Source organism: Macaca fascicularis, chromosome 5 (genome assembly GCF_037993035.2).
Source record: "Macaca fascicularis isolate 582-1 chromosome 5, T2T-MFA8v1.1".
NCBI lineage: Eukaryota > Metazoa > Chordata > Mammalia > Primates > Cercopithecidae > Macaca > Macaca fascicularis.
In genome coordinates, this window is record NC_088379.1 from 120,193,528 (window position 1) to 120,205,970 (window position 12,443).

Sequence of the window (12,443 nt, forward strand, 5' to 3'; positions counted from 1 at the left end):
TCTATTATCTAGATTTTTCCACAATAAACTTTTATTTATTTAGTTTGCATCATCCAGAATCCTGGGATATTTGTTTTTGTTTGTTTTGTGTGTTTTTTCTCTAAAACAGTTTATTTGGAAATAGCAAGGGTCTGCAATGCTGGATATGCATGCTGTTGCAGACCATGGATGCATCTGAGGGGTCTGAAGTAAGGGGAAGCTTTTAAAGACAAAAGGAAGTCCACATAAGTTGTTTTGAAACAAAGGTTATTGATTCCAGGGGCTTATTCTAGGTGGTGGCATTTGTTACTTGATGGTAATGCTTGTTGATAGTAAACCATGTTTCTCATGTGGAATTGTTAAATTGAAAGCTGTATTCTTTTTATTTAATTTTTCTTTTGTAATATAACAATCCCCCAATACATTATTTTTAAAACAATATTAAATCTACAGGAAATTTGCAAACTCAGTTCAAAGTTCTTTTTCAGCAGAACCATCTGACAATAAGATTTCTATATGATACCCTGTCACCCTCCAAAACATTGATATACATTTTGTGCACTTGAGGACATTTTTCTACATAATCGCAATACAAACCATCAAAATAAGGAAATGAACGATGATATATTACTACCATCTAAGTCTTACACCTCAATGAAATTTTGTAAGATCCCCTAATAATGTCCTTAATAAGGAAAGGATCCAGTTCAGAATTATCTGTGGCCTTTATTTGCTATGTGTCTTTAGGCTCCTTCTTCTTGAACATTTATTCAGTGTTTCTTTGATTCTCATTATTGTGATGTTGTTGAAGGATATCGGCCTGTTGTATAGAATGTCCCTCAATTTGGGTTTATCATATGTTCCTCGTAGTTGGATTCAGGTTATGCATCCTTACAGGAATATCACAGAAGGGGTGCTGTATTCTGCATATGGCATCTGATTAGCTGGTACATGATTTTGATTTGCTTCGTTATTTATGATGTCCACTTTGATCATTTGATTAAGGCGTTACGTACAAGACTTCTTCACTGTCACATTACTGATTTTATCTTGGTAATCAGAATTGGAAGCTATGTAAATATTTCTCATCAATCTCTGTCTTTATGGCATAATACTGATTATCATGAAAAAAATGTTGGTTGTTTTCTTTTTGCTTTTTTTTTTTTTTCTGGAAAGAAGGAAGGCAGACAGATTAGCTAGCAAGTCTACCTTTCTTTTGTTTATGTAGGTCACATAATTTCGTAGCTAAGCTTGATTTTTAAAAGGAGACATTTCTTTAAAGTGCTCAATAGTTTGTTTTAATTTCTAGGGAAAAGACAGTGTTATGTATCCAATTAACTGAACAGCAAAATAAAGCAGTGTACTTATTGTTTATCCTTTCAAAGATTTAGATTACTGTTAGCTTTCTTGATTTATTAAAAGAAATAAGTGTTGAGCATCTACTACATCTCACACCTAGGAGAACAAAAGTCTTGTGCATAAACTCACATGCTACAAGAAGTGTGGTAGGTGCCCTGTTGAAAGAACAGGTCACACAGGGGAGAACAATAGAGGAGATACTTTGTTGCGATCTTGGTAAATAATTCTGATGTGCTGGGGGGCGGAGGAAGTTTCAGGTACCCAATGGCAGGCTGCATTTGGGGGAATGAAGAGTAGATAAAATATTGGTACCTGATGAGTGTGAGGCCAGGTTTCAATACTTTATCTGCTCTTCATTTTCCCATATCTACTTACTTTAGGTATGGCCTCATTAAAAAATATAAACTCTCTGAAGACAGAACATTTTGTTTATTTATGTTTTGATATGTCCCAAGTGTCAGATATGGCACATAGCAGCTGGTCATGGCTATCAAATAATCATTTATCAAATAGTGACCCAGCAAATTAGGTGGGTTTCCGAGTCCATTCATCAGTTTTCTTTTGTAACATAAGAAAGATTTAGATGTCATTTCTGTAGTGATTTTTTTTTTTTTTCTGGTGAGAGTTTCACCTCCGTTTATTATTTCTGTCTTTTTTTTTTCTATCTCATGGTTACTTTCCATATCTCCTCAGTACCTTGCCATCATCATATCCTCAGGATGTCCCTGCTGCTTGTGTTCAGCTCCTTGAAGGTCTTAAGAACCTTGAAAATTTAGCTTTTCAAAGTCAACTCAGGGTTTCAAATTTTGCTTACTTATTTTAATTGTAACTGTACTGGCAAAATTAATCAAGCTCACAATGAAGAAAAACCGATACTGCAGAATCTCAGTGGAAATGAATACACCCTTCTGGTTGCTTATTTCATTCTCCTGAATTTTCACTGTGTTAAAGGCATCTTTTGAGATTTAAAAAAATAGAACCATTGCCTTGACATTGATGTTTATCGCTTTTGTAGGATAATTGTAGTTTATACCCTTCTAGATGATCTGGGAAATCATTTGAGTTTTCTGAAAAACTGAAAACTAGATTTGATGCTGCATGTAAACACTTTTTGCACTACTTCTTATTTATGTATTTTAAACAGCTTTATTCTGAAAAATCTAAAACATAGTGAACAAATATAACTGAGAAAAAATATCTTGTTGCAGAATGAACTTTTTTTTTCCTTTTCTCAATGTGTTTATCATTTCAGTCCATAATCTGTGTATTACTTATCAGATATCATGGCCAGGGAAAAGAACAGCATAATTTTTAGTTGAGAAAGCACTTTTATATATTTAATCTCATTTAATCTCTGCAGTGTCCTTGTAAAGTATCGTAAGTATTTTTAGAGATGAGGAAGCTGGGCCTCAGAGAGAATAGGTGGCATAATTAAGATCATACAGCAAATTGTGGAATTGGGGTTTGAAGCAAGCCTCTTGCCAAACAAATCAGAGAAAACAATGATTGGTGCATTTTTATTTTGAATGGTGACCTTTATATTGTAAGTGCTTTTTGTTTTGTTTTGTTTAATAAGTCTTGGTTACCTATATTAGCAGTAGTCAGAGATGACATTTGATATCCCAAGATTTTTTTAAAAAGCATTTTATATCAAAATGTTCACTATCATTTTACCTACTAAATTTAGCAGAATGAAATTCTTTGCAACCCACCTGACTAAAGCAGAACATTCTTTATATCAGAAACATTAAATGGGAAAAGAGGCCTATTGATGTTGGTGTTGAGAATAAGAAAAGGAACTCCAACACCCACCCCCCCTCATCTCCCATTATCATCTCTGTGTAGGATTCTCTCACAGTCCAGGCATTCTTTTCCTCAGAATGGATGGGGCCAACAAAGGATGCAGTGTTATAGGTTTCTCCACTGTGCTGGCCCCTTCTCAAGGCTCCCATTCTTGGGGGAGAGAAAGGAGTAGGTTTGGGTTGCAGGCTGGTATCAGGAGAGATCTGGAGTGCAAACATGACAGCCTAGTGTGTCCCCACACCTCAGACCTGTTATCCTCTCTAGAGGTCTGAAAGACTCTGATGTCCTCATAATCCAGGATAGCAAGGATGGAGGTGGGCTTGCACCGTTCAACTTGTAATTATTTTTGCATTGTTTCTGAAGCTCATTTTTAAGAAGCTACTTATGATTTTCTTGCATTGGGATATGTTTTACATTGACCACAATGAGTAAAAAATTTTTGTTTATTTTTGGATAGGGGGATGAGTGTATATATATATATATATTTTTTTTTTGGGGGGGGGGGCAGAGTCTGGTTCTGTTGCCCAGGCTGGAGTGCAGTGGCCAGATTTCAGTTCACTGCAAACTCCGCCTCCCGGGTTTACGCCATTCTCCTGCCTCAGCCTCCCGAGTAGCTGGGACTACAGGTGCCTGCCACCTCGCCTGGCTAGTTTTTTGTATTTTTAAGTAGAGACAGGGTTTCACCGTATTAGCCAGAATGGTCTCGATCTCCTGACCTCGTGATCCGCCCGTCTTGGCCTCCCAAAGTGCTGGGATTACAGAGTATATTTTTAAGAAGGCATTACCCAATGATTGTCTTCTCTAAAAGTTTCAAGATCTTGCTTTCCACTTCTTTGAATATTTTTTCACCATCTTCCATTCTTTGATGTCCCTAATATCAAAACATTACCTGAAAATAATGAAAATTTTATATTTTGGGAGTAGTTGCTCCCCGAGTCTCACTCTGGTACATTGCTTAGCTTCTATTCTGCCCCGTCTCCAGCCTCACAGAGCTAGGCTGTTTTACCGGCTTATGCTGGACAGCACCACATGGAGGGACATGGGAGGACAACACACCCCTCACTGCTTCATTCTTCCTGTGGTCCAGTCAAGGCATTTGGTATATAATTACTCTAGGATAAGAAATCTGGCAATACTAGAAACAAATCAGTGTCTATCCAGATTATGATCATTAAAATAAATGCAAATACTTAACATATAGCATCTGATTATGGGGAATAGAATGCGTATTAATCCATATTTCCTTATTATGCTAACTTTTCCCATAAAAGACTTAAAACAGATGAGTTAATCCTACAAGAAGATAAAATGATTATTTTTATTGTGAGGTTGTCTTTTCAAAAACATAGACTTTATAGCTAAGTATAGGTAGACATCCGTTACTCAAGTTGCATAGGAATGGAATTATTCATTCTAATGTAGCGGGGAGAGCGCCTGTGAGTGTTGCTGATTTCCAGTTCAGTATTTGGTCCCTTATTGTGATCATTTTCTTTTCAATTTGAAAATGTCACTTTTTCCCCTTGGTGTAGGTTCCCCTATACCCATATAGGTAGTCGGGGTTTGGGCATGTAAGCAGGTTGAGCCCAGACTTCGCTCCTTTCCTGTCCTGCCATCTAGTGGAGAAACGTGCGTGCAGTGCTGGCCTACTGTAAAAGACGATGCAATTTCTAAATTCCTGTATTGAGTGAAATGGAAGGCTTATTCTGTACCTTATACACAAATATTCATAACTTAAGAAGTAGTGGTACTGGTAGTAAATGACCATTGATGAGTTACCAAAAAAGATGAGTCCTTAAAAATATACTAAGTATAAGAGTAACTAACAGAATCCCCAAAATGAAAAGTAATAAAATCTAACATTCCAAATATAAAAATGTAAAATAAAATTCTTGGCACTGGCACAGAGATGGATAGATCATTGGAACAGAATAGAATTCAGAAACAGACTGTGAGGGTGGCATTTCAAATAATTGAGATGATGAGATATTAAATAACTAATGTTGAGAAGACTGGCTAACAATTTGGTTAAAAATAAAGATGGATGTCATTGTTATTCTTTCCTTCAAAATAAATGCTGATTGTTTAAAAGATTAAAACGTTAAAGAAATTATACTGTAAAATTATGAAAAGAAAATATGGACCATTTAAAAGATAATCTTGAAGTAGAAAAGGCTTGCTAATAACAGTAAACCCAGAGGCCATTTAAGAAAAGACATTTATCCTTCCAGCAAACAAACAAAAACAGTTACAAGAAAATTACAAAACGATAATACTTAAAGGGTAAATTCTAGGTTCTATTCCTTAAAATGAATTAAATATTAATGAAATATTACATATCGACAGAGCACTATATAGACAATATGAAAACAATTTGAATTTGTTTCTCTGATTAGTCATGTGAAACAAAGGTTCTTTTAATGTTTATACCATTTAGTTTTCTTCTGTGAATTGGGTGCTTTCTGGTTTTCTGGTGTTTGTGGTTTTATTCCCCCTATTTTATTTTAGTATTAGTCCTTTGTTATGTGTATTATAAATATTTCTGTCAGTCTATTAATTATTTTGTTGATTTTTAAAATGTCTTTTTAAAATTATAAATCAATTTAACTTATAATCCCTCTTTGACTGCTACTAGAGGAGGGATAGAATCTCGTATTTTTTTCTTCAATCGATAGCTTATTGTCTCTGTCATCATGTTCCATTGTCCCCATTTATTCAGGTTTCCTTCTTTCTTTGTCCTTTAGTAAAGTTTTCATGTTTTCTTCATGTATATTTGGTATATTTCTGTTAGGTTTATTCTTAGGTCTTTATGGATTTTGTTGCTATTATAAAAGAATTCTTTAGTCCAGTTTTAAAATTTGTTATTTGACCAGGAGCAGAAGTTATTTGACCAGGAACAGAAGTACTTTTACTTCTAAAAATGTTACATTTCTGGAGTTAGGATTTGTGTGTGTGTGTGTGTGTGTGTGTGTGTGTGTGTGTGTGTGTGTTGAACACATTTACCATGAAGTTTGTTTTCTAAGAGCTGTTAGTAAATAAATTTGCCTTTTATAACTGGGTCTTAAATTCCAAAATTCCTGTATTTTTATATATGGCTAAGATATCCTGAGGCCTCCCAACCCACCGGAAGATATCAGTATACTTTTCATGAAGTTCCAATTTCAAAGTTTTGCCGTGAGCAGCAAATTTAAAATCGCTTCCACATCTGGCTCTTGCATTTGTTCATGACTCCAGAATCACCTGCTTGTCAACTGAATCCAAAACCCAACCCCTTCAATGTGCTCTTAGAGCATCCATCACACCAAATGTTCTGTGAATTTAGGCTGAAGATTAGAAATCATGGGGAGGGTTTACATCAAGGGACAGTAAGGCATCCACTTGCTCACTGTCTCTGTTCTGGCCTTTTTCCTCCAACTCAGGAAATAGGAGTTTGCATGTCACCTTGGTTCCCACTCTTCCTGCTAAGCCAAGTGGAATATTGTCTTCTAAAAGTATTGAGTTTTTTTTTCCTGAAGGAAACATAATGAACATAAATTTTTCTACTATTTTACATATCAGTAAAGGCTTATATTTGGTACTTACGTATACAATATGTATTCATACGATTTTACTGTGTAGCATTTATATTGATTTTAAGTACATCTAACTTAGGACTGTGCATAAAATTTTAAATCATTCTGCTCTTGTTTATTACTTTCAATCTATGGATAACACTGTTAAATTTTCAGCATCTTACATATTCTTGGTAAATGTAACAGAATATAAAAGTTTTAATTCAAAATTGATATAGTCTGTATTTCTTTTATATACATATGTTCTTTGACTTACAGTAGGGTTCTGTCCGGATATCATAAGTTGAAAAGATTTTAAGTCAAAATGTGTTTAATACACCTAACATACCGACGTCATAGCCTAGCCTACGTTAAATGTGCTCAGAACACTTCCATTAGCCTACACTTGGACAAAATCATCTGCCAAGACAGTACAGAGTTGTGTGTTGGCCATTCACCCTCATGATTGCATTACTAAGAGCTACAGCTCACTGTCACTGTTCAGGCATATGACCAGCCTTAGAAAAGATCAAAATTCAAAATTTGAAGTACAGTCTCTACTGAAGGAGTATAGCTTTCACAGCATCATAAAGTCAAGGATTATCTGTATTTATAAATAGAGCTTCCTGGAAAATACAACGTTTTGGTAAGATTTTCTTCCCTACCAAATAATTGTAGACTATTTTACTCATTCAGTAGCTAGAAGGATGTACCTCCTTTCTGTCATCACTCTGGGTCATGCAGTGACACTATTCACTAATTTTTGGGGGACATAAAATGTGGTCAATCACTTGCTGAGTACAATAGAGAATACAAATTTCTTTAGGTGATAAAATGAATAGAAAAGGGAAAGGAAGGAAAACTTAGGCTTAATGTTCCATTAAATAATTAATTAAGCTGTGCAGTGATGCCATTATGACGATGCTTTTTTTTTTTTCTTTTGAGACAGAATCTCACTCTGTCGCCCAGGCTGGAGTGCAGTGGCACAATCTTGGCTCACTGCAAGCTCCACCTCCCTGGTTCTCCTGCCTTAGCCTCCCTACAGTAGCTGAGACTACAGGCACCCGCCACCATGCCCAGCTATTTTTGTTTGTTTGTTTATTTATTTTTATTTTTAGTAGAGATGGGGTTTCACCGTGTTAGCCAGGACTGTCTCCATCTCCTGACCTCGTGATGCGCCTGCCTTGGCCTCCCAAAGTGCTGGCATTACAGGTGTGAGCCACCATGCCTCGCCGTGATGATACTTCTTATTGTACAGTACTCCTTAGCTACAAATAAGGTTATGCTACAAAGTGGTGCGAAATGCAGAAGCATGGCTGACACAACCATGGCAATAACTCATTCTTCCTGAGTGAGGGACCTGTGGGGTCTATGATATATAACTGTGGCAGCTCACTCTGCACATTATGAACACAGAATGGGTCAGGCTTCTGCTTTAGTGACTTCATTATGGCATAGGACTCATCAATAGACAGCAAGTGTATCATTCTTACAATGGAATTAATGTGTTCCTCAACGAACCCTGGCTCTATTAGTTTTCCTATGGGAAACTAAAGCTGGGTGTCTTTGGCAAGGATTTATTCAAAGGGATGACATCATTAAAAACAAGCTTGTGCCTATACAATAAAATGAAGTAAGGGTGGTATTTCTTAAAATGAACTGATTTGATTTTCAATGCAAATCAATCATACTGGCAGAAATTTGTAAACGATGCATTAACAAATTTTTGCCAGTATGATTGATTTTTCATATGTTTAATCCACATCTTTTGCTTGTGTCTGCATACAGATTTTTTTCTGACCATGTATCATCATTTCCAATTTTTGCCCTTTTTCTGAGATTTTAAGCCTTTAGCTACTTATTTTTTAAGTTATTTTTGTTGTGGTTTATATGTCCTCATTTCGGTTAGCATTATCAGATGAAATGTTGTAAACAAAAGCAGTTATTTAGAAGAAAATATATCCTTTACTTTCTAATTGTTTAAGAAAATTACTTTAAAAGTTTCTTTTTTTAACTGGGCTGTTAATAACACCAATTACAAACTAGATTGGTCCTCGTAAAACTTACTGCCGTGTTTTGATTTACAGGATCTCCAAAGATGGGTAAATGGTGCTAATGAACATGGCTTTGTCTTGGTGTCTTTTGGAGCTGGTGTCAAGTATCTCTCAGAAGACATTGCTAACAAACTTGCAGGAGCTCTGGGGAGATTGCCTCAAAAAGTGATTTGGAGGTAAGGTAATAATGTAGATTGTTTCTTTGTTATTGACATTCAATATCTCCTTGTTTAGCCCACAGGTCCCAGTAAAGCACAGCACATTGTTTCTCTGGCAAGATTAGCAAGATGCCCTTGACTTTCATTTTGTTTCTTAGCATATTGAAATTTAGGAATTAATTCATAAGGCTCTATGACGGATAAAGAAACCTCTCACGTATAGGACAGAAAGAAGATATTATTCAGAATGACTTTTCCTTGTGTCAGATGAATATTTATGTTTCCCTCAGAGTTCCACCCTCGTTTACTCTTTTATTATTTATTATGATTTTAAAAGTTAGTTTTAATTGCATGCCTTTTTATATACTCCTTCAAATCAGTTTTGAAATGAGGAAGAAAATGATGGATTAACAAATACCTAAAATACCATGGACTCTTTTTGGCTCCCACTTTGTCTCCTTTACATATATTTTTGATTTATTTTATTTAACAAACTTGACCTTTAAAAACACAATCACTTGCCATTTAACACAGTTTAAGACAGAACCATAGATTGACCACAGCTTCTTTTGGAAGGCATTGCCAACACATGACTGTCTTTGGAATTTCCAACCCAATGTTGAAAACTCAGACACGAACACTTTATTTAGCATGTATTTATTGAGCACATACTACTACTGTTGAACTCTAGGGATACAACATTGGTCCCATAGTTACTACCATGAGTAGAAGAAAGTGCCCCTTAAGCCATTGCAATTAGGCTTTTAGTAATAGAGATTTTCCCTTTATAACAAATGAGTAAGGATTAGCTGCCCCTGCTGAGCTATGCAGTGACATTTATTTTATTCTAACTGTTCAGGACTTTACCCTTCAGATTCCGGTCCCATTGGGTTTCCTCTATTAGGCTTAACCCCAGAAAGTACTTCTGCTTCATTTAGGACAGTTTATGTCTACTCCGTTCAGACTCTTTTGTCACCCTCTTAGTTGTTAAGCATATTTATGTTTTATCTTTTAACATAAGGCAGAAAACACTCTAATTATGTGCTTTGCCTCCAAAAACTTTTATTTCTGGTGAAGCTAAAGAAGAGAACGTTCTGATTTCTTTCAACACTTGTGCCTTCCCTCAGGCTTGGGTTGTTAAGGATTAGGGATATGGACTGCCATAGCAGTGGCAGCCCTCCCTGCCCCTTCTTGTTCCAGCTTCTGACTGTTTGTGGGGAATGACTTCTAGTGTAGGTTTATTTGGTTGTTTTTTTTTTCCCCTATCTCTGTATGTGTATAGGTATGAGGAGCCAATGGAAAATAGATCTCTATGTAAGCAAATTATTTCTTGTTTTTCCTCCATCCAGTGAAAGTTTTTTAAAAGAAACGTAATCAAATATTTGTTGTTACCAAAGCATGGTTTCATTCTTAAGAATATCAACAAAAGATCATCAAACATTTATTTTAAATCTCATACTTTAATCAGAGAGCACATACTATGAGTAAGGTTTGATTTTTAAAAGATTAATTTTCTGGTGTACATTTTAGGTTTTCAGGACCCAAACCAAAGAATCTAGGAAACAACACTAAACTCATAGAATGGTTACCACAGAATGACCTGCTTGGTAAGTAAATGATTTGTGGTTACTTACTTGGCTGTTAGGTTTTAATTACATAAATGTGATTTTTTTTTTTTTTTTTACTTGAGAGGTTCATACGGTATGTGTGTAGTAAATGTTAGAGTTTTATGTTTTTTATCCAGTATTTCAAGTCTTAAATTTGAGGTCAAAATTTTAAATCTTTATTTACTAGAAAAGATTGTGTAAAATGTAAACATTTGGGCATCTATATTAAAATTTTTAGACCAGTCTCCAATTTTAATTATCTGGAAATTATGTACTTAATAAACTATATAAATTAGTAGTGAATAAGATTATACCTAATTAGAGTAATCAGGTGAAAGTACAACAGTTAAAACAATAAGAATGTAGATTTAGGTTACAGATTTATTTATTTATTTATTTATTTATTTATTTATTTTTTGAGACGGAGTCTCACGCTGTTGCCCAGGCTGGAGTGCAGTGGCGCGATCTGATTTATTACAGATGGTCTGAGAACCAAGAGAAATTAGAAGTTATTCATTTGTCTGAAACCAAAAAGAAGTGGAAGACAAGAGGAACAGTCAATTTATTTTAACTTTAATTAGATTATCTGCTCTGTTTAGTCCTAAATCACTGGGTAGTTTTGAAGAACTTTATATTATTTAATCTTGGGGATTCTGATTCTCAAAATTAAAATAGTAATTATTATATGCATGTCTTTTAAGTGTGTTTGAATCTAGATAATTTAACTCTGTGTTCAATAAGCACAGATAATAATAATGCAAATTTTTATTCATTAAATTTTTAGAAAAAGTTAATGCCGTAGTATCCTTGAATATATTGTTGATTACAAAAATTATAAAAATGGGATTGATTTTGAAAATATTGACCACCATTTTTTCCATAATACACCTAACGTTATGTAAAAGTGGCTTTAATTTTAAGTTATACTTTTAAGACATCGAAACTATATTTTAATACAGCTATAGTGATTCTCCTAAAAAGCAGCAAATTAAATTGTATAACTAAAAACCAGTAAAGAATTTTATTTATGTATATAATTTCTTTTCATTTAGCTTATTATAATACTATTCTATAAATGCTAAAACTGAAGAAAAAAGAATACAAGGCAATTTACCTTTCTTGATACTTGTTTTTTTTTATTTTTAAGTCTTTAATGGCTTTACTATTATGACTTAGATTCCTTAGAAGATAAGAAAGAAGCAGGAAATTTAAATAAGATAACCTGACTATCAGCTACCTCAGTGCGACAGGTGACACTGTTATGTATGAACATCTAAACTTTTATTGTGTGGGGGTTTTATGTTTGTTTGTTTGTTTTTCTTTTTCTTTTTCTTTTTTTTTTGGACCGTGAGGCTCTACTACAAGGTCCATGCCTGAACACCCTCCTCAAGTCCATAGCCGCTCTAGGCTTCTCAATGTCAGCTCTCTTTTTCAAGATTAGTATCTTTTTTAACAATAGGTACGATCCTTGTAAGTCCTCTAATAGCTTCTAACTATGATCAAAGATTCTTCCAGGATGAGAAGTAGGAACTAAATCAATGTCTTTCCCCTCCCCTCGTAGCCAGCTCTTCCTCTTTACACAGCAGCTCGGCTTTATTTTTACTGTTGGGCTTGGTGGTTGGTTTTGTTCAAAGAGAGGGGTCTTTGCTAAAAATAAAGATTGAAATCCACTTCTAGGGCAGATCCTTTAGTTGGACCTAAGAGAGAAGCCACCTGTGGGTAAGGGCTATAGACACTGACTAACCAGTTCCACTGGACTTCAGGATGGAAGAACTCCGGGAGCACCATTGAGACCATGGTTCCCACATACAGTAATTTTGTACCTGGCACATGTATATTTTAAAAGATCAACTTTTCAGCTAGGTATAATTTCTTTCTGGCCAATAACATATATCCTAGGTACAATGTTTTTTGTTTTGTTTTGTTATGTTTTTA

At 34.9% G+C, this 12,443-nt stretch overlaps 1 protein-coding gene across 4 annotated transcripts in view; it reads left to right on the forward strand.

Moving 5' to 3' along the window:
* UGT8 (UDP glycosyltransferase 8) overlaps window positions 1-12,443 on the forward strand; it is an 84,986-nt gene that overhangs the window by 60,906 nt on the left and 11,637 nt on the right. For all 4 annotated transcript variants that reach the window (XM_045392806.3, XM_005555783.5, XM_005555784.5 and 1 more), the window contains exons 3-4: window positions 8,777-8,919; window positions 10,432-10,508. In XM_045392806.3, coding sequence (XP_045248741.1) covers window positions 8,777-8,919; window positions 10,432-10,508 — 220 coding nt within the window. The remainder of the gene's footprint in view (window positions 1-8,776; window positions 8,920-10,431; window positions 10,509-12,443) is intronic.